This window comes from Lathyrus oleraceus, chromosome 2 (genome assembly GCF_024323335.1).
Source record: "Lathyrus oleraceus cultivar Zhongwan6 chromosome 2, CAAS_Psat_ZW6_1.0, whole genome shotgun sequence".
Lineage (NCBI taxonomy): Eukaryota > Viridiplantae > Streptophyta > Magnoliopsida > Fabales > Fabaceae > Lathyrus > Lathyrus oleraceus.
Window position 1 is genome coordinate 445359390 of NC_066580.1, and position 24101 is coordinate 445383490.

General features: G+C 35.3%; 1 protein-coding gene across 1 annotated transcript; it reads right to left on the minus strand.

The window, feature by feature from the left end:
* Window positions 1-688: 688 nt before the first annotated feature.
* On the minus strand, window positions 689-2253 carry LOC127120196 (ribosomal RNA small subunit methyltransferase, mitochondrial). Its single transcript, XM_051050602.1, has 2 exons — window positions 1717-2253; window positions 689-1593 (listed from the first exon to the last, which is right to left on the minus strand). Exons 1-2 carry the CDS (start codon window positions 2044-2046, stop codon window positions 943-945), a joined length of 981 nt encoding a protein of 326 aa, XP_050906559.1. The 5' UTR covers window positions 2047-2253; the 3' UTR covers window positions 689-942.
* Window positions 2254-24101: the final 21848 nt, after the last annotated feature.

Sequence of the window (24101 nt, forward strand, 5' to 3'; positions counted from 1 at the left end):
TCAATGAAATTTAACACTAGGTCCAATATAATTATGTAATCATGTAACACATAAAACTTAGTAATGGTTTGACTGATAAGCATTATAATTTGAGGAGAAATTTTGCATATATTTAGTTGGGCTTTTGTTCTATCACCACTCCACACTTAGATGTTTTTTGTAGCAGCCTCAACTTGTAATTCGAGTAATGATTCATGAATTGAACAATTATGGGAGCATATGCTACTGTCATACTTTGGATGAATTTTGGCTGGCGCTGGGCGTGTGACTATGGCTTGGTCGAGAAGGGGTGGGCGGATATCCATAAAGGATGGGTGACTTAAGTTGCTTTGGCTTGGTCAAATAATAAATTTGCTATCCTAGAAGCTAGTGTATCATGATTAAAAAGCAAACATCTTATTAATCTTAAAACTGAGTACAAGGATTATCAAAGTAAAACATTATTAAAGTTTCACACGAACAAGTTGCATCCAAACAATTCAAACAAGTATTCACATACCGACATTAATTCATGGTATGCCCCAGCTTCCAAACAGAGCCATCGTTTGAAACTCCTTGCCAACTTGACTCAATAGAACAATCTGATTTTTCAGTAGTAACAACAAATATCAGACCAGAATCTGGCATATATATTCTTACAAGTCACAATTAAAGAACAAACAGCACCACACCTTGCAGCCAAGAAAAGTAAGTTAAATAACTCTTCCCAACAAACTTGAATTGTCACCATAACATTGTAACAGTTATCAGAGGAAACAAAACTACAAAACTAATACCTGCTATGTATTATTCATCGATACAACGCTTTTAGATGATCTGTTCTTTTAACAATTAAAGTGACCATATACAAGTGATGAAATGATACATTAAGTTTTTCGAACTTATTCAATATTCTTATCTAGTTTATATTTTTTTCTCATTCACTCGCACAATTCTTCACTATTAGTCATCAATATCATCTTCATTCATGACTTCCCCATGGTGATCAAAATAAACTCCAACTTTATTAAACAAAGAAAGCAAATGCAACAACTCTTCAATCGATAATTTCAAAGGTCTTTTATCATCAAACCCTGCCTCTCTAAGAACTCCAACAATCTTTTCCTTAAACAAACAAACATCATCTTGTTCTCTAACCAAACCAGACACATTATTAAACTCAAACAGCTCCAAAACTTTCCTCTTACTCTTAAACGTAGCACCAAGCGTTTTATTCTTGTTATTAAAACATGTCCTAGTGAAAGCCCTCCATTGACGGAGATTAACGTCGGGAACGTTAACTTTAGGTCGAATTATAACGACGGAGGAATCAACTTTAGGTGGCGGAAGAAAATCTCTCTTGCTAACGTCCATAACAAACTCCACATCAGCTAAAAGCTTAACGTTAACGGCTAACCGGTTAAACTCAGAGTCACCGGGATTAGCCAGTAATCTTCGAGCAAACTCTTTCTGAAGTAGAAGAGTCGCGCTCCGAAACGGGGTCGTTTCGTATATAAGTTTAATTATAAGTGGTGAAGATATACCGTAAGGGATGTTCGCTACCACGAGATCGAACGGTGGAAACTCTGTTCTCAATGCATCTTTAGTTATCACCTGCAAAAAAAAATTACGAGTCACGTGGTTGAGTCACGTGTTTTGTGTATTTTGGATTGGGCATTTCATCGAACATGTGAAATGCAATGAAAATGAAAGGGAATGGAATGGAAGGGAACGTACCCTTAGCTTGCTGCGGAGGCCGCGTTTGATGGCGCGATTTTCGAGAATGTGAACCATGCGGTGGTCGAGTTCGATGGCTATGACTTCGTGGGAAGCTTCTAGAAGTTTGAGGGTGAGGTTTCCGGTGCCGGGACCGATCTCGAGGACCGTGTCGGTGGGGTTTATTGCGGATTTTGTGACGATTGTGTCCAGGATTCGGGGATTTGTGAGGATGTGTTGGCCTTTGCTCTTGTGAAAATGTATATTTTCTTCAATGTCTTCATGGAGTTGACGGAGGGGTTGTAGAAAACGAGGGATGAATGCAGGAACGCGTTTTGTGGCGCGAAGCATGGTTCAAGTTGTATTCATTTTACTCTTCAAAGTGAATTTGTTGAGGGAAGTCTCTGCTTGGTGAAACTTCAAATTTCATGGCATTAGTAGTTATTCAAAAAAATATATTTTCATATTTATTAAGAAACATTTTTATAAAAAAGTTTTGTATTGATATCTTGTCTCAATTTTATGTGTATGTAACGTGCACCAATAAAAGAGCTGTGTTAATTATAGTAGTCATACTCGTAATGCTTAAGTTTGGAAAATTTAAATTTCATTTTGTAACCATGCTTTGTAATGAAATTGTGACGCCCAAATCATTTTGTCGTAGTCTGCTATAGAAAAATGATGACATGAATGAAGAACAGAATTAGACTGTTTTTTCGGGAACAATATAATTGGAGTCATCCCCAATTCAAAACAAAAATAATCATTGATTTTCTATTTTAAATTACTATGAAAAGGGGAGGGGTCAAACAGATGGAAGATAAGTTAAACTAAAATTGATAGTATTATATTATGGGTCAGTTTATTTTGACTTTAAAAAAATGGATTTTTTTTTTGTATTTTTTAAAATGGATTCTATAAAAACGTTTTTTAAAATATTAGAAGTTTTTTTAAATTTATTTTTTATAAATTAAAAGATTGAATTGTTCATTCAATAACATAAATATACATTATTGAAGATCAAAACATAGTCAAAATCACAATTTTTTCAAAAAATTGTATCTCAAAAATGATTTTTATGAAAAGCTATTTGAAATAGCTTCAAAATTAAGTGATTTTTTAAAATTTTGATATCCAAATTTTTTTTCGATAAAATGATGAAATAACTAAAATAACATTTTAAGAATAACTATTCAAACCAAATCTTCATTTGAAACTTTTATGAAAAGTTTCTTTATAAATTTTTTTTACACTAAAATATGTAACACTATAAAAATCATTTTTAAAAAAAGTCAAAACAAACGGGCCCTATATCATATTAAAATAGACTTATTTGTTGTAATAATGATTAGGAGCGCTCAATCTTTTCAGAGACCTAAAATCTACTTTTAAAATAAGATTTTTAAAATATATAAAGAAAAATTAATTTGTGTTTAATAAGAGTTAAACAAAAGATTAAAAAGATAAGAGACATTCCTTTTACTAACTCCATTATGAGAATATATGTAAAATATATGTGATTTTATATATTTTTAACTAAATTGAATTTATTTGAGGGTTTTTTTGAACCAAATTTTTTAGGCAAAAAGTTTTTGTTTGGGTCGCCTTACGAGTTGGTTGGCCTGGTCATGATAATCATTTATTAATAATGATCGATGTATTAGACCTCAAATTTCATTGAGCAATTGGGATGTTTAGGTTGAATTTCAGATACAAACATCTCACCAAGAATCCTAAAATCATGCAAAGTGGAACACTAGAAGATGGGAGCATATCTCTCTTGCTTATACCTTTGGATTCTTAAGAGCTTCTTCTATATCGAAATAAAAAAACATTTATAACCACATATGCAATTTAATCTCCTAGAGCACCATGTGAAGGAAGATGCTTTGGGTCAACACTTTTTTTTTAGCTTTTTTCTCTATGTTAAGAGACATACCCACTTGGAGAGGGTTTCAATAGTGATTCTAATATTTTCCTCATCAAACTATCTTTCACCAGTTTTATTTACTTGAAATCATTTAACTACCTAGAGTTTGGGTAAGATTAACTAACGATCAACATCGACATCATTCGCCGAAGAGACACTATTCAACCTCAAATTTTAAACTTTATCTGTAATTTTCATGTGGAAATCTTTTAGAGCAGGAAAATCTAATTGAGGTGGTTGAGGTTGTTTGTCATGAGACTCCAAACACAAGAGGGGTGTGAATTGTGTGTAATTGAAAATCCATTTTAAAAAAAAACAAATTATTTTACATAAACCAAATTTAAAAAGCTTTTGTAAAATGAACAGAGTGAAATCAGTTAAAAAGAAAACAAAGATGTAGCGGAAAAAAATGACTGAAAATTAAAGAGTTAATTGATAAGGGAAAACACCATAATTATAGAGTTTTAGTTTTAATGGAGTGACATCCTTCTCTTCTAAAAATTCCTCCTTGAGAGTTTCCACAATCTTGAGAGTCTTTAATACGATATACCCATGAACTTCCTTTTACAACCTTTTACAAGGTTTGAAGTTTCCACTCTCCCTAATGGCTCACTACCCAACCAAGATTGTAGTCTTGAGTATGGATACCTCCACAACCAACTTAGAGATTTTAGCATAAACTAAATTCACGGGCCAAAAGAGGGCTTTAACAAATGACTAAGCTCAGAAATTAACTGATAGTTCTAATAACGAAGACCTCCCCAACCAAACAAAGGTTTTACTTGGTTTACCTCAACTACCAAAAGAGTGTTTTTCAATTGGTTTAGCTTACAATCAAAATATATTTTCACTCGATGAGATATTACAAATATTTTGTTACACCATACCAGATTGTTTCAAAGATATAAGGAGTTTACTCTCAAAGGCACTAAGGGAAATATGAGAGAGAGAGCGAGAGAGTATCTTAAACGCCTTTTTGGTGTGTTTGAAATAAGAAAAAAGCTCTTTATTTATAGGACAAAAGATATGAAAACAATCCATGGGCTTTCTATTGTTCATAATCGATTATCACAAGTGCAAAATAGATTACAGCACCCAAAAGTGGAATTTTCTTATTTCTAGTCGTTGTCAACCATCAAGGGACTTCTGTAATCAATTTTAAGCATTACAAAATAATCGACTATACCAAAGATTTAATCGATTATCCCTTTGTAAAACATGTTTCTAATTGATCAGGCAACTTTCTAATCAATTGGATAGGCTTTTAAAACATTTTTAGGTGATTTTATAAAATCAATATAGGTTTTTCAAAAGGTTTAAATGTGTGTGAGTTTCCTTATTAAAGTTGAGAGTTAGTCGTATACCTTTACACACATTGATCACTCGACACAGACATGCGAACTTTCACACTTTCTCTCTTTCATAACTCTTAAGCTTCTGGTTTCTTGCCACGTTAGCTTTGACTAACATTTATCCAGAACCTTGAATCTTCTTCTAATATGGCTTGAGATAACTCTTCATGATCACCTCCATCGTCAAACAAACTTTTTGATCATAGATCTTCATTGACGTCACCAAATGTCGCTTGACATAAGGCGTTGTCTTCACAGATAGGCAAAAATAACTTGATCTCCAAGCATAACAACCTTGATCATCATAACTTGATCACAACTTTGATTGGCATAACTAGATCATCATAACTTGATATTCTATCATATTCACTTGATCACTACATCATATGATCTTCAAACATTATCTTGATCAACAAATGTTAATTTTCATCACTTGATCAACATATTAAGCAGCATCACTTAATCCATATATCAAGCCACGTCACTTGATTAGCAATGTGTCAAGAACCATCACTTGATCAACATATCAAGCATTGTCACTTAATCCACATATTAGATGATGTCATCAGAACAAACCAGACATCAAACACCAAGAGTGATAAAGACTTCTCTTAAGAGCATCATCAACATCACAACTAAATCGACACATTGTTGCAAACTTCATACATGTAAGCACATAAATTCACATTTTCACCTTTTTGATGATGATAATGCATATTTCAGGAATTTGGACAAACAGATAAACAAGGGTGATCAACTTGGATTGGTTAAACCCCCTGAAAAATAAAGAGAGTATATTTTACCCCCTAAAAGTATACTTCTCCCCTTTTGATGTTATCAAAAAGGCGAGAAAATAAACATATAGGAAAATATAGGAAGTATACAAGCACATAGATCAAATAATGCTCAAACATTTAAAGGGAAAATATACTTAATTAATTGAAATAACATAATTCAGGTACAAGAAAGGAAATAAATAGGAATTAAATTACTATAAAAGGGAGGAAACACATAAGTGAGACAACTACTCGTTGACGTCAATATCATCATCTCTATTTATGGTTTTTATTCGTGTGTTACTCTTGGTGATAACCACGTACTTCATTAAGTTTTGAAAAACAAGTGTTTTGCTAAGAGGTTGCCAGAAGGTTATTGATGATTGTATCATTTCCTGCAGTTGGCTAGACTAAATCTTCGATTTCATCCATGGAGTCATTCCTCAATTATCCTCGAAATATATGAACCCTTATACTACTGAGAGAGGAGTAGTTAAGTCTGCTTGCAGAAAATCATATGGAGAAGAATTTTGTCAACCCAATTTGTTTGAAATTGTTAGGTTAATAACCACAAAGGAACCATATATTTTATAATGATAACTTCAAGATTATCTTATCTGGAGAGGAGTATATGTGTGAGAAAATAGTGTGTCACATGAATCTTGGCTTTCAAGAATATTGCTTTGATAGAAAGCTTATTTTATTCCATAAGATTTATGACCCAAAAAAAGGATGGCAGTGGAGAGTTTTAAATTATTGAGCTTTATTGATCCATCATAAATGTAGGATACTCCATAGAAGGATAATTCAAACATTATACAAAAGTGATCTTTGTGGATACAAATATGTGTTCCATTCACTAAGGTATTCAAGGATAAATATTCAATCTTGAGATTTAAGTAGAATTATTTGACAAGATCTAGATAAACTTGATATGGTATCTTAGTGAAGAATTCTCTTAGAAAACCTCGACAAATGTTTTTGTATGGCTTGAATTCTCTAAGAAAGGCTCATTCCGTGATTATGGACTGCAACATTGTGCAGTTGGATATTTCCTTTCTTGACTTTTCGGAGATGATCCTTCCAAGAATGAATTTCTTGAATAAGAGCTTCTAGTGGGGAGACGTCATATTGGATCCATAGATGATGATACTAATGGCGTAGAGTGGAAACTCATAAGATTACACACAAAAGAAACAAGAAAATATATGCAAAAAAATGGATGAGAGCATACTATTATAGAGCATTATTTATGGGATTATTTTCGTGATAAAATCCATTAATTTAATGATTATTTGCACCATAAATTATATGATTGAAAAATATTTCCAAAATGAGTCCTCTAATCGATTATGGATAAGGCATAATTGTCGCGACGTGAAAAATACCACAGGTGTTTGCATGTTCAAAATAATAACAGAGTCGCCACCGAAGTTTATTTATTCCAAAAAGGAAAAGGAAAAATATTGATAAAATTCCAAAAGATAAATAAAATGGTTATCGCAACCAAATTCGAGTTTGGGAGTTGATTATGCAAGGAGAAGGTATCAGTACCCCTCACATCCTTTGTACTCAATAGGAACCATTTAGTTAGATTTGTGAATAAAATGATAACTTACACTATTTGTTTTCTTCTAGTTATTGGAATTTGGAAATGAAAAAAAAAGGCTCAAAATAGGTTTTTATCAAGGTGTTTGACAAGATTATGAGTCTTGCTCCTACGTATTCTTATGTGCGAATTCAAAATTATGTAGTTATGTGTAGAAAACCATGTATTTGCTGGTTGATTTTAGGGAATGAATGTTTAGGTCGCATTCTAACGGTTAAACATTACTTGTATGCTCGAGCGGGGACGACTTAGGTGTTTGTTTATGTGGCGATATAATGGATAAACATTGTTCGTTTGTGAAAAGGTTTTCGAAAGCGCGTGCGGGCTAAAAAGGTAGTTTTATGGGGTGGATGGTGATTTTAGGAGGATGATGAATGCTCGGTAAGACCAATACATATGCCTCGGGGCCAATCATTCAAGGTTTCAAGGAATGTGTACTCCAATATTTTTTTTATCCAAGTGCTTATGAAAATTATTTATGGAAGACAAAGATGTGTGCATAGGGGCCGATTATCCGAGGTTCAAGGAGTGTAAACCTAAATTTCCTTTTTCATCCTAATTTTATTAAGTGTTTTATAATAGAAAAAGAATGCTCAGTAAGACCAAGATGTATGCCTCGGGACCGATTATTCGAGTTTCAAGGAGTGTGTACTTTAATGTCCTTTTTTTCTTTCGAATTTATTAAGAAAAAAGATCTTGGCAAAGCGCTTGAGTTTGAAAAGAACTTGATAGCGATCAAGCATTTTGTTTTGCTTTAAAAATAGTTTGAATTTGATGAAAATGTTTCTTGAGTTTGATTTTTGAGAATGTTTGACATTGATCAAGGTTTTTGTTTTTGAAAAGGTTTTTTTTAACTTATTTAATTAATGAAACTAATTACTAAAATAAAAAGAGAAATAAAAGATAAATAAAGGAGGGGTGCATGGTGATGGTAAGGGTGATGATAATGTAAAAACAAAGGTGGTCCAAAAGGCCCCAACAAGCAAAAATAGGAGAAAATAAAAATAAAGAAGAAAAAACAATCAGCCAAAAGGAGAACTGGAGGGGGCGCATATAAAAACTAGCTTAAGGCCTTGGAAGCCCAAAAGTGCTAGCCCATCAAATGGCCAAGAGAGTCAAAATTTTAACTCTCAATTTGAGGCGTTGATCAGTTGCCATATGGATCTAAGGGCTTGTTACAGATGGAGCAATGGCCTTATGGTGGGGGGCCCACATGGGACCCCTGGTAAAAGAATTAGGTAAACACATATGAGGGCTATAATGCAACCATGTGTCTCAGTGTAATGATATGGGCGATGACATGAAAATAATGGAATAAGCACGCATGAGCCTCAATTTGATTCTCTCTCTCTCTCTCTCTCTCTCCAGCACTCATCTTTTATAAAAAATGATCAAAATGGTTGAAAACTGAAGAACAGAGATGAACACATTGAGTGTTAATCTCTCTCATTTCCCCATATATTTCCAAACTTCGTCCAAATCCAAAAACTAACAACACAAACCTTCACTATTTTTCTTCCCTCATCATGAATATGGCGTTAGAATTACTAAACAACACACATATGGAGTAGATCGGCCCTTTTTCCCTAAATAAAACCCTAACCCCAATTCCTTCAATATTTAGTCCAATTATAACATGATACATCGATTTAAAAATAACATAGAGATAAATATGCAAGAAAATGTGTACATCAACATGGAAATATAAAAGAAGATGAAGAAAAAATCAAAGTGGGGTTATTTCTCCCTCAGGTATGTTCCTTTTGAACTCTTATCCTTCTGCTCCTATATGATTATACTTTTTCTGAACTCTTATCCTTCTACTTCTTAGGCGTTTAAGGTGCATGTGAGGCTCTTGCTCAAATTTTTGGAGCTTCAAGAAAAAGCTCTCAAAAACCTTTTGAGAATGAGCTTTGAGTGATGTGTGAAGAAAACTTTTGCAGCGGCTTTACATGGATTTCAGTGTGTTTAGAAATTGAGTGAGGGTCCTATTTTATAGGTGAGAGTGAGGGAACTTTGAGACTCGTGGGAAACGTTTTTGGTGGGAGAATGTAGGTGTGTGAAATAAGGTGATGAGAGTGTGATTGAGGGTCATTTGTGTGACTTTGTGAAGGCGTGAAAGGTGTGATTATGGGTGTATATGTTCAAGGCCATGGATGATGGTTGGGATATTCATGTAAATGGTGGAGTGTAACATGCAGTTGTGGTGCAATCTGTATGATTCACATATGTACATCTCGTTTTATGTATTGAATTGAATTTATTTATTTATTTCACTTTGATATGTATGTATGTATGAGGAATGGTGAAAGAATGGAATGGTTGTATGAAGTGTTGATGTTGTAGTTGTAACCATGTAATTCTCATGTTATCATTTTGGTTAATAAAAGCATAATTTTGTTTTAATTCAATTCTCTTTAAATTTCAATTTAATTTTTCTTTTTTTGTTCCATGGATGTGCGATGCTCATTGAATGATATGGTTGTGTGTATGTTTGAGTGTTATTGTACAAATGCCATGTAAGGATTGTGATGCTAAATGAATGATAAATGGAAAATCTTCTCAAAATAAAAACTTTAAAATAACTAATTGTAGCAGGGTATTCGTTACCTTTAGATTTATTAACAAAATCAAAAGTAAATCATATAATTCGAGTCGCCACCGCACTTCTATTTATCCAAAGGAAAGGTTAGAAAGCGAACAAAAACCGAGAAGTTTTATCAAATCAAAAACTAATAAAAATGTCAGAGATTTGGGTAAGGGGGTTGGTTATGCAATGGGAAGGTTTTAAGCACCCAAAACATTCTTAAGGGATCTCTTTTTGCAAATGTTGTATGGTAGGTTGGTATCTGTGAAAATATTTGTGCAAACATGATTGGGGAGATGGGAAAAGAATATACAAATTATTTACAATTTTGTTGTTTGAATGGATGAACTCATTGCCTACGTACCATCACAAAGGTAGGATCAAAACCTCGTAGTTCGGGGTAAAAATCTCAAAAGAAGTTGGTGAATTGATTTGTCAAAAGCCTTAAGGTCTTTTGTTATCAAAGGGAGAAAACTCAACCTAAACCAACAATCTACCATGTGAGGAGAGCTTCAACATACTAGTGAGGGATCCACCCTATAATAAGTATGGAAGACTTATAGTCCAATCACTAAGGATAAGGTGAGGTTTACATCAACCACTATGATAAATCAAACCTAATAGCTAATGTTTATGAAAATCTTTGGCAAAGGTGGCCATTGGAACCACAAAAACAAACTTGAGTGAGTTGTATTTACAAATTAGAAGTATTCACAAAATAAAGTCAAAGTTGACTTAAGATTCAATTCAAAATAAGTATTAAGAAAAGAGTTTGGAAAAATCAAAGGAATAATGCTTAGGTTTCTAATTTTTGAAAACAATGTCAATGTTTGCACAAAATGAGTTTGGCTTGGGTTAGAGTGGAGGGAAGAAGAGAAGGGCTAATCCTAAACATGCAAAGATGAGAAAAGATAATAAAACCCTTAGAGTTCCTTTCTTGAGATCATAAAGATGATCCAAGATGATCCTTTCCTTTGGACTTAGCAAGCAATAAGCAATTAACTCAAACAATCAAGCAAATATTCAATCAAGCTCCTAGGATCTTCCAATTAGACTTGTTTCTCTCAACTTGGGTGCTCATGACAATGGTCCTTCTAACTAGCTCAAGTTTGGAATCCCTATCACACAAGAACAAACAAATCAAAAAGTTCCACAATGCAATAATAGACATGGACAAAGAGAGAGTTTAGATTAGGGGTCCTTTCAAGTCAACTTTAAGATTAAGCATTCTAAAGGCATGAGGCCTAGTTGCTCTTCAACAATTTTAGCATTCTAAAGGCATGAGGCCTAGTTGCTCTTGAGCTCCATTAAGCATAGGTAAGGTCCTAAGTCTAAGTCCTTTCTCCTTTTTGCATTGGGTTCACACAAACAAAACAAAACAAGCACAAGGCAATAGTATATTTACACAATAATGTGCTCAAGTGAGCAAAAAGGCAAATGGCATAAACATAAACATGAGCTCAAATGAGCAAAGGGAAAAGACAATATGAATAAATGAGAAAGAAATTAAATTGCATTAAAGTAAATTGCAAGAATTAAATGCTTGAATTAAAAGCTAGTAATTAGTAGTTAGTGTTAGTGTGTCATAAGACAATTTAGCGCTATGTTAAGCAATCGTAAGTGGACTAATGTAGTAGTCACACCTATCTGAGGCCGATCAATAAAACTATAGGCAAATAAACACAAGTTAGAGACCATGACTAGTAAGCCAAGCTCCTACAACTTGTCATGCCAAAAAGAAAAGAAGAATGACCTTGTATGGATTTTAGGTTCTTTGCTTGACCAAGAAGCAAACTATCTTGGACACAAAGCAATTCACTTGATCTTTGATCAAGTTGAATTTGATTTGGATCAAAGAAGGTTAAGCCTCTCATATGTCAAGGCTAACCACAAATCATTAACTCATTGGTCAAAAGAAAAAGAAGAAGATGAAGATGGAAATGGAATGTACAAAATGAAAATGAAAATGACATAACCAAAACACGTTGATCAAACATGAATGGAATCAACATCAATCAATGGTAAACAGAAGTGAAATGAAGATTAGAAGTCAAGAAAGGTCAAACATATTTTTGGTATTTTTTGGAATTAAAATAATACATCAAATAAAATGAACAAATAAAGGTCAAACTTCAAATCCAATTCAAATCAACTTGGATAAGTCCAATTGGATCATCATAAGTCTAACATGGTCAAACAAGGTTTGACAATTTTTCTCAACATTTTTTTAAAACAGAAACTAATTTTAAACAATTAAAAAGTGGAGAAAAATAACATATATGAACTAAAATATCAAATAAATCTCAAATCAATTAAGAAATTGATGAGGATATTTTTCATAGACTTATCATCATTCATATATGCTAGGAAAATATTTTTGGCATTTTTGAACATCAAATGGTATTTTAAATGAATTAAAAACAATCATAAATGAAATAATTCACAAAAAATATTAAATGGAATCACAAAAATAATTAACAATCATTTTATGAAACTAGAATTTAAGAGAAATTTTTTGCAATTGGTCCCATATTTTTGTGATTCCAAATAAAGAAGTTATGATTTTTTGAAAATAAATGGAATAAAAGAAAATAAAATAGAAATTAACAAAAACTGGAAAATCCACAAGCGTCTGATCAAGATTCATTAATTGACGTGGCTGCTCAAAAGGTCATGAGACGCGCGCGCATGGTGTGGACAAGTCAACAGCATCACATGTTGTATTTAAAAAAGTAAACATAATGCAAGGCCAGGATTAGATCATTGCACTTGGATCCAATGGACATGAGGCCTCCACGTAAGGGACGGTGGTGGAAACCACCGTCTTCTCCGGTGAGCTCAATAATCCGGCCACGAGTCGCAGGTTTTACAATCTTAACCAAAACTCACGATCCATATACCAAATTAAAGCTGGGGTGATGTACATCACCCCTGTAACCTTGGATTGTGCTCTAGATCTCTATAGAAGGAGAAATCAGAGATGGAAAATCCAGGTACTTGATCTGAAGTTCAACAATTCACAAAATTAGAGCCACCATTGGCTTGCCTCTCACATGAGGACTTCAGAAAACCAAACCAACACAAGCAATGCACAATATTCAGTGAGATTCGAAACAAAACAGTTGAGGTATAAACCTTTGTAATGCAGCTTTTATGAGCTTGATCCAACCAATCTTTTACTTGCAGCTTGATCTTGATGTATGATATGAGAGTTAGGCTTAGGAATTAGTGTTGATAATCAACTGATGTTGTTGAAAATCACACTTGAAAAATGAAATGAAAACTCAAAATTCCTTTGGTGTGAGGTTGGGAAATGAATTCATCAGGGATTCAAGCGCCTTCAGGTTGAGATTTGAGTGAGGCAAGCATTCTATTTATAGCCACAACTGCAAGGAATGTGTGAGCAAACTCGTGTGCATGAAATTGGATCCTCCATGCATGGGCCTATACAGGCGCTTGTGAGGCCCAAAACCAATTGCAAATGAATGCTGAACATCAACCAAGTTGAAATGGACGTGCAGTTTGCAAGGCAATGGCTTGTGTATCAAGATTTAACATGAAGTGCATAAATGGTCACAAAAGTTCATCTCTTTGAAAGTCCCAATTGAAAAATTCAAACATAAGCATGTGGGTAATGGTTGGAAAGGTCTTGACATGAGGAACAAAAGTTATGTTGAACAAAAATTCATTTGGAGTTTGGAAATTTGTAAAAACTGGCCATGAAGTTCAAGGTACAAAACATGTATTTGAAAAATTTGCCAAAAAAGACCAACTTCAAGCCCTTCTGTTTCATTGATGCAAGCCTCAAATGGAAAAACCTCCAACATCAAAGTTGTATATATTTTCATGAAAATAAATTTGGACTTAAATTTTTCATCATTTGGATTTTTTATGAGAAAGTTATGGGCACTTGAAGTTGGACTTTTTCAAGATTCAATGGCTTTGGTCCAAAGTGACCTATAATGTTTTGTATTATCACATGTGTTTCTTTTAGGATTATGAAATTTTTTCCAACATAACTATTGAAGTAGACATCTTAAAATTTCCAATTCACTTGGTCTCACCTCAAAATCATAAAAAAATGAAGGAGTTAGGTCCTTGGGAAGTTGACCCAAAATTAGGGTTTTAGTCAAAATGACCTATAATGTTTTGAAATGAATGATGACCTTACAAGTTTCAAATGGATTTTTTATGAACATGAAAGTTGTTCATATGGTTCTTAAGAATATTGTTTCTCTTAGAGTCATCTTCATTTGACAAACACATCAAAATTTAGGTCTCAATGGATTTCAAAATAGTAAGATGATTTGACTAATCAACTTCTCAAAGCCAAACTTCCAATCTTGATGAATAAATGATTGAGGATAATCAAATAGGCTCATATATGCATAAAATGATGAATAAAATAACTTCCCTTGATTAAATTTGATCATAGTTTGAGGTTTCTTCATGAGCAAGGCACAATCAATGCATAGTTGAATTAGGGTTTCCTTGGGAAACAATCCTCAAGCCCTTTGGTTTATCTTGATCAAATTGATAAATTTAGATACTTGGGAGACATATATGATGATTGAGAGCTTTGGGGACCATTTTCATTCTTTCTTTCATCTTCATCTAGCCATTTCTTTGAGTATAGGGGCCTCCTAGGAGCCTTGGATCACATGACTGCTTAAGCTTCAAAACAAAAGAGGTTAGTGACATATTTTTGTGCTTTTGGTTAGTAAACAAAATAGGAAAAGCAATAATATACAATTCAAGCATGCTTGGTGGTCTCAAACCACTCACACAAGTCCCACCCTAGGGTTAAGGAGTCAAGATGCTATGATCCTTGAGGCAAATGCAATGAGCAATGATATGATGCCATGAGGGATCTTAGGGTCAAAATTAGGGTCTTACACTAATGTAAGTAATAAACGGAAGATCCTATGAGAATTAACAGAGAAATTGCTCCACCAAACAAATGGACAATGTAAATAACGAATTGTAGGTCCTTTGAGAACTAAAAGAGAAAAACACTTCACAAAGGATAATTGAGGCTTTCTGATGATAAACTGATAAAACGCTCAATAAGATACAATTGAGACTCTCTTAGACTTAACATAACGGAAACTTAAATGATCAATCAACAACTAGGAGATACTCTGAGAATTAACAGAGGAAAACACTCCATAGAGGATAATTGTGGCTTTATAAGAATTAACAGAGAAAACGCTCAAAAAAGTATAATTGAGACTCTCTAAGACTTAACCGAGCAGAAACTCAAATGATCAAGCAACAAATGGGAGATACTCTGATAATCGTTCATGCTTGACTTATCGTAATACTTTAGTTGTCATCATCAAAAGTTAATGTACTTGTTAAAAGCATATCACTTGCAAAATAAGGTTCCACGAATTTTGTGTTACTTCAACTATTGCATGATCGATAATAAAGTCAGTAATAACTTGACCTTTCACAACCCTCAAGGATGCATACATCAAAGAGTAGTTATTCAGAGCCAAAGCCCCTTTCCCAATTCGACTATGTAAATTTGGTTTCGACAATGTATGCTTAATAACATCATAATGGGAATTGACAAAAACATCAGTGGGGTTTATATAACATTTTAGATTTGTAAAGATAAATACAAACCAAGGAATAACTTTTCTATTAGGATATACCTAGTTTCTACATCGTTTAAAACTCGACTAAGGTAATAAATGGATTTTTCAATACCATCATCATCCTCTTGAGCTAATATACTTCCTAATGTTAGTTCAAATGCATAAATCTACAACTTTGTAGACCTATTCCTCGCAAGAGGTAACAAATAGGGGGATTCGACATATAACTCTTAATTTCAACAATGGCCTTTTGATGTCCTGGTTCCCATATGAATACTTCTTCCTTTTTTAAACGCAACAATGGAGATAATATTTTTATTTTTCCACTCGATTGAGATTTTGTATTGAGTATAGATTTTGTCTTGTTTTGGTTTATTTCTATGTCTTTTTTGTGAACCAAGAAGCTTAGAAAATCGCCTCCACAAACACCAAAAGCACGTTTTAATGGATTCATTTTCAGTCCAAATTTCCTCATTCTTTCAAATGACTGTCGAATATGGTACAAATGACCATTTTTCTAAGAGAATTTTATGACTATATCATCAATATTAACTTGTATAAAGGTCTCAATGAAATTATGCAACGTAGAATTCATCACCTTTTGATATGTTACACCAACATTCTTTAAGCCAAAAGACATTACCACCCACCCATATCCCTTAGGTATTAGGTATCTAATTTGTTCCTAATTGGTATAATCTAGGCCACCTACAACCATTTCGACTAACTGATGCTCAAACACTTATGTAAAATATCTTAATTTCATTAACCTAAACCTATTTAGATAGTCATCTACCGACTCAGAGAATTTATTTTTCATGTTGGCTAATTCTTTTAAGCTGATTTTTGACTTACCCATATAGAATTGCTCATGGAACATTCTTTCTATTTGATTCCAGTTATATATAGAATTTGTAGGAAGGGTGGCGAACCATGTGAACACTCTCTTGGTTATAGAATTAGGGGAATAATTTATTTTTAAGTTTTCATTATTGGTAAAATCACCTGCCTCTGATTGATATCGAGTAATATGCTCGATAGTTTATTCACTAGTATCAGAGAGAAACTCAGTGAACTTAGATATTTTCTAACCCCTTGGGAGTTCAGTATGCAATACATGCTTCGACAAGGCAGAAGTTAAATTTGTCTTATGAGGACCAACATTAAGACCATTTTGGAGTAGAATTTGTTCCATCATACTGGCTATGTTATTTTTTTTCCCGAAATTGTTTTGTTTGACTATTCTAAACACATAGTGTTATACGGTGAACTGACTTTTGTGTTTTTGCTTTGGAAAGCAAATATCGCGGATAGCAAGAGTCGCCACCGTTTTTCTTTTATCCAATAAGGAAAGGCGGAAAAGAACAGGAAAGACCTTGATTAGATTTTGGGTTCGGGAGGTACATTATACAAAGGGAAGGTGTTAGCACCCTTTGTATCCATGGTTATCCATGGGCTCTTAATTGCTTAACTCACTTATGTTTTCCTTGTTTGAGAAAGTGTTTGAGAAATGTGGTGTGTTTAGAAAATATTTGGAAAGGAGAGTTTAACTTTGTAATGATTCTTGTACGAATGTATACAAAGTGTTTATCTCGTTTGATTTTGAAAGATGTTTAGAAAAATATAACTCGGCAATGATTCTGGTGCGAATGTATACCAAGTGGTGATTTTCTAAAAGATGTTTTGAAAAGTGGGAGGTGTGAAAAGTATTTTAAGCCGCGAGCAAGCATTTGAGAGTCATATTTAACCAAGGTCTTTATGGGTATTTCCTATCCTTAGGAGGGTAAACTGTCCTTACTATTGAGAAGTAAGTAGTCTTATCCTTTGGATGTAAAGGGACATCGTAGGGTCATCGATTGGTCATTGAAGGCAACATTTGTAAGGATACCTTAACATTCGAAGGGACGATCATAATTTAACCGTAGGCTACCACGAAGGGTCATCGAGGGACAAAGTCATGTATTCGAAGGCAACATTCGAGGGACTATGATGATTTAACTGAAGGGTCTTTGCTAAGGGTATCCTTACATTCGCGGGACATAACCGTAATATCGTAAGGCAATAAAGAGAAGGCCCAGATCATATGTTCGAAGGTAATGTAATTAGTCAAGTAATTAAAATGAATCTTCACAAGGGTATCCCACAAATAAAGTGGAATACCTAGCAAACTGTCTCTTCAGGAGTATGTGAACCCTCACAAAATTCAACAAACGGGTTAGAATATCAAGCTAGGGTGCAACCAAGAATTGCACCAAACAAAAGAATCACGACAATAATAGTGTCAGGAAAACAGCGTGCAGATGCAATAGAAAACATGTCAATCAAGTACAGAACAGATTAGAATGCAAACGGAAAAAACAAATACTGTCATGTTCGCTACTGCCTCGCCTAGCGAAGGCTTGGCGAACCCTCGCTACATGTTCGCTCAGCGAAGTGCTGGCGAACGACTGCGGGTTCTGGATTCTCCTTTTGATAACAGTGCGATTTCCGGAACCCCAAACCCTATGGCATCCATTACAAAAATTACATGGTTAAACATTCAAGATATTGTGTTACACATTCATGCATACTTAAACCCATATGCAAAACCTAATGAGAAATTCAATCATAATGCCTCATGTATTTGCAGATATCAAATTAGGAGCATAAAATTAGTGGGGGTGTGGCAAACCTGTTTGCAATTGCAATTACACCGTTGGACTTGCAGATCACTCTTATGGTTTGTACCAGATTGAGTTGGGCGGAGGTAACCTTTGTGTAGATGAGTTTCCTTCGGGGTATCCGGGGGTTACTCTGAATTCTCTTCGTTAGCCTCCAAGGTTTTTCCGATTGCCTCTGTTAGGGTTTGCTTGTTCCCTCTCTCCTCCTCTGTCTATCTGTCTCTCTCTGTGTCTCCTTTTTTCTGTGTGAAGTTCTGGTATTTATAATAATTTTGTGCCTTGGTGGGCTCAGAATTAGGCCCAAAATTTTCTGATATTCGTGAGCTCGCTAGGCGAGTGAGCTAGCGAAGGATTCGTTAGGCGAGCAGCTAGCGAAGGAATGACGCGTGGGCCTCGCTTAGAGAAGGGTTTGCTCGCCTAGCGAGCATGCCAGTTTAGGTCATCTTCTGGATTTGGTAACCTGTGCACTGGACCCTTGTTCCTTTAACATTGATGTCTTGAAAATGGATTAGAATGTCTTGAAAAATGTCATGAAAACTTAACGGGGAAATTTTGGGGTATGACAGCTGCCCCTGTTCAATATTCATAAACCGAGAGAGTTAGAATGGCATGTATGCCATTCGTGATCTAGAGGTAGAAGATTATTGAACACTTAGAATGCCCAAAAATTTGCACTTGTTAATTAAAAGATAGTCTTGATGGAGATGGGCTTAAAGATGCCATCCAGAAAGTTTGATGATGAGAGCTTCAGAGTGCGTCGTACATTAGACCATATCTGAAGACATGGGTGTCACACTAGGTCATACGCTATACCGTATAATGAGTCATCCATTAGGTGTTGTTAGGGTGAGCTGAACCTGATGAGATAAGGATCAGAATGGGTCATACGCTGCTGGGGATAAAGGATCAGAATGGATCATACGCTAGATCGTATCTGAATTGCAGAATGAACCGTTCGCTAGGCTGTATCTGGCGAGGTAAAGATCAGAATGGATCGTACGCTAGATCGTATCTGAGTAGCAGAATGAGTCGTTCATTAGGCGGGTGACTTCACTGGGGATGGAAGATCAGACCGGATCATACGCTAGCTCGTATCTGTCGCATTACGCAAAAAACCGGCGGGAAACGAAGAACAACAGAGCCGCCACCGTGCGTTATTTATCCCAAAAGAGGGAAAGGAAACGCTCAGAGTAAACCTGGGAAAAGACATGGTCTCGCGACCAAAGAGAATGGGATCGGGAGTCGGTTATGCGAAGGGAAGGTATTAGCACCCCTACGCATCCGTCGTACTCGACGGGATCCACGCACAATAGGAAGGAGAATGGTTGCTAAAACAAACACCACACACACACACTGGCTGAAAGAGACACAAGAAAACAAACAAGACTGAAACTGACTCGGCAGGATATCGGATCCTGGGCCTACTTAGTCTATCAGGCATAGACATCAGAGTCAAAGTAGTTCGAACTAGGGAAACGACACATGCTCGCTAGGATATCGCGTCTTATGCATACGTATCTCCTTGGACGAAGGAGAATCAGAGCATTCGTAGCTCGGCTGACACGCACACAAAAACAGGTAAAGGCAAACGTGGAGCCCGAATGCCAATCACTGGACTTACATCAGCATCCAAACCAACACACGCACACTGGAACCCAGATGCCACTCGATGGACTTATACCGGCTTCCAAGCACACAACAAGAACAAACAGACAACAAATTGCTAAGGAGTCGGGAACTCGAGCCTAGCAATCGTCAAACAACACACACAAAAAGAAAAAAGGTGCCCAGAGAGACCTCGCACGGTCTCCTGCCTACATACCTCGTCTGGAACGAGGATCAGGGCGATGTAGTTCCCCTACAGAGGGGAGAAAGACTAGCCTAACCAGATAACAGAGGGAGACACAACTAGGGAGACTACGACTCGAGCCTAGATGTTATCATGCAAATCATCCCTAAGTTAAGGTTTCTAGCTAACTTGCACAGGAAGCAAGCCTATCCTAACCCTGACTTGCACAGGAAGCAAGCCAAACTAAACCTAACTTGCACAGGAAGCAAGCTAAACTAAACCTAACTTGCACAGGAAGCAAGTCAAACAAACACACAAGCACAAGTAGCACACACTATATGCAAACAATGGGCTCAATCAAGGTTAGGTTTTAGTCGAGGGGTCATATCAACCTCAACAAACAAACCTCTGTAACTGGGTTAATGGTGCTCTTAACCTTGACATTAAGAGCCAAGGTGAAGCAGATGAAAGGATATGAGGGGTGTGCCTCATTGCTCTTATCCCTGGTCAGGGAGAACATTTGAATATCAGAAGGTGTGGGAGTTCAGAAAGTAGGAACTCTCTCCACAGATTATTGACTCGATAGATCTTGGGTTAGGATCTCAATGCTACAACCATGTCATGGGAGCAAGGAGAAGACTCACAGAATAGTGGGAGATAGACTACATATCTCTTATATCCACCAATTGCCTTATTTAAAGGACTTTTCCTGCTTGGGACAAATGTAAACACACACAAGCATTGCCTCTTAAGGAGGACTTCAGACAGTTGCCTGGCCAAGTAACAGGCCAGGTCTTCCAGACTACATGGAGTAAGGAATTATACCTCAATGCAAATTGCTTATCAAGCAAAGCAAAGCAAAGTTCACAAGGAACTAAAAGCAACTAAAGTACCTAAAATCAGTCAAGCACAGTTAGTATATCAGACACAAAGTTAGAACAAACAACATAAACCAAACAGATAATACAGTCAATCAGTTGTGCAAAGCACAAGCTCAAAGCAAGTGAGCTAAACAACCTACAAAACACACAAGTTAGTCCATGATAAAACATCAAACTCAAGCAACTGGTATTAATCTCTTTGAAGCATTTGTTGCTTAACCTGAAACAACAAGCTTAAACATGAGCAACAAGACCACTAGGACAAGCCTAGGGTCAAAAAGAGATAAGAAAGTCAAAACAGCAAGTGGAAAGTGTCCAAAATCAAGTTCAAACAATCAAGAAACAAACTCAATTGGTTTCACAATCATATCATTCATCATCATCATTTTATAAGCAAAAAAAGTCAAAGCATGGCATATGGAAGCTCATAGAAGTCAACAGCAAGACTCAACTCAAAACCAATCATAAACAATTCCAAAAATCATCAAATAATTCATGCTCAAACATAATCCATAACATGATATGCATATCAAATTTCATCTCATTTGGATCAAAGGAAGTTGGTCAATGAAAATCAGAAAGGCAAGGCAAGTTCAAGCATACTCAAAGAAGTCAACCAAACATGCACCAACTTGAATAATTCATAAAACAGTGATAGCATATGAGAAATGAATGGGATCAAAACCATGGCAAAGCTTAAGATGTCTACTAATCACATGTCAAATTTCATGTTCATCCAATAAAGTATGAGAATTTCACAAATGAAATGGGAACATGTGTCATAAAAAGTCAACATATGACTAAACAGGGGAGAAAATCCCAAACAATTAGGAAATGCCACAAATAATTCCAAGAAAAATCACATGTAAACTAGACATACCCAAGTGCATTCATGCAAAAATTCGAAGCAATTTGAGGTCAAGAAGCATGGTAAAGAAAATCATGAAGTTGCACATCAATGGTGTGACACAAATTGTCACACCCTGCTTCAAAAAATCATAACTCTCACACCAGAAATGATAAATTCATAAACTCTAAACCAAAATCACTATGAATGTGTCTAGTTTGTGCACAAAAAATTTGGAAGCCATTGGACAAAGCATCATCATTTCACAAATGTTTTGGAAAAAGGTACAAAAAATGGTCACATGTCACAAACCCTAATACCAATTAAAATCCACTCATGCAAAAAAAAATCAGGAAAAATCATGATTAAATAATAGAGATCCAGATGAACACAATGCAAAAATTCTCATGAAAATTGGATTTAAAATGAAGGACTTATGAATTTTGTAAGTTGATGTATCCAAATGAAATAAATATTAAAACCAACATGATTTAGTGAGACCAATGGCACGGGCGATGGCAAATTTGTAAATACCGGACCAACTAATCAAAACGCAGCGCTTTGGTACATGAGAATGAAATAACGTGATTGGCCAGTATGAATGCACAGTGTCATGCAACGTGAAAGAGGATTTTCTGGGCAGCACACGAACTTAGGGTTTACATGAACAGTATCATCATCTTCAACAATCAACTCACGAAAATAATTTTCCAGAAATTCAAATTAAATGCATCATTGGACTCAGCAAACATCACACAACACGAATCCATCATTCATTTTCATTAAATCAAAATAAACAGCATGAATCGAACAAGAACAATAATGAACACAAAAATTCATTTCCACATAACTTCAAAAATACACAATCATTTTCAAAACCAAGACCACCATAGAACTCAGCATGCAAAGACCTTTCCAAAACATGTTAAGATTTAGCAAATGGTAGGGTTAGAAATCTTACTTGATTTTGAAGAAAATAGTGAAACAATTGGGATTTGGATGTTTTAGCTCGAAACAGATGTAGCTTCCAGCTTGTATTGATGGATGATGAAGGGAGTTTGGCTCAGGAAAGCTTGGGATGGCTCAAATCCAAATCTGCCATTGATGTGTTCTTCAATGGAACAGTCATATGCTTTGCTTACAGTTGGTTTTTGAGGTTTGAAATGAGCTCAACAAGGATGATATATCATGTAGCAACCAAGAAGGAGTCGTGCTCTTTGCAATTTTTCCAAGAGAGGTTCAAAATGCCAAGATGAGAAATTGAGAGAGAGTGAGAAAATCTGTTTGTAAAGTGGCTGCTAGGGCTTCATTGAGCAGAAAATGAACCTTATATGTGTTGTTTAAGGTTTGCTAAGTGAATGCTAATCACAATTTGGTTTAATGAGAAGTTTTGCTAATTTGAGCATTTTGGCCTAAGTGCATGGTGCATGAGCAAAAGCTGCGAAATTGGGCCTTGTAACATGTTCCAAATGTCATTCCTGAACATTCCCAATTGGCACAATTGATTAAAAATGGTTATTTCAAAAATTCATTTTTGTACCACACTTGAAATAATTCAAAGCCAATCCAAAAATGCCATTTTGATATATGATGTTTTGGTGAATGATGGTTACATATTTGGAAAGAGGAGATCAAATGTGACTTGTTGCAAAAAAACCCCACCCAATTTGGCCAAATGGTTTGAGAGATATGGCCTTTTGAAGTTCAAAAATATTTGAGAATGAATTGATCATAACTTGCCAACCATACATGGGAATTGAGTGTTCTTGGACTTTTTTGGAAATGGGAGAACAAGATCTTCAACTTTCATGTTGGGCAAAAATTCATTTGAAGCTTGTATCATGATGTAAGTTTAGGATCAAGAAGTTTCCATTTTTGGCAAGTTTCAATTACAGGTCAAGTTTCTATGTTTGGAAATTTCTTGTCTGGCTTCAAATTCTTCCATGATGATGTTTGACATGTTATATGAGGCTTATATGGACATGAATGAGCCTTCTCAAACCAATTCCCACCATCCAATCACTGATTAAATGCACAGTTGACCAACAGTTGACTTTTTAGGGTTTCTGGTGAACTGAGCCATGACTGATGACTTCTGAGCAATCAAACCTTGACCAAAACACTTCAAAAGGACCCCTAGGTCATGTGAACATGTTGGACCAACCCTAGGGCCTTGGCTCAATGAAAATTGCCCTTGCTTGCTTGATTGACTGATCTCCTGACCAGTTTGACCTAACTTGTCAGCTGAACTTGCACTTGGGCAAATGGACAATGCAATGTTATGCAGTGGACTAAATTATGTTAATGAACTAATGATGAAAATGTATGTACAAAATGTAGGTGCAAATTTGAGGTGCTACGGCTGCCCCTAT

Bases quoted from the DNA above. Each gene is read 5' to 3' on its own strand.
- LOC127120196 (XM_051050602.1), bottom strand. From the start codon at position 2,046: ATGCTTCGCGCCACAAAACGCGTTCCTGCATTCATCCCTCGTTTTCTA. The intron at 1,594-1,716 runs GTACGTTCCCTT...TTTTTTTTGCAG, and splicing joins GCCTCCGCAGCAAGCTAAGG to GTGATAACTAAAGATGCATT.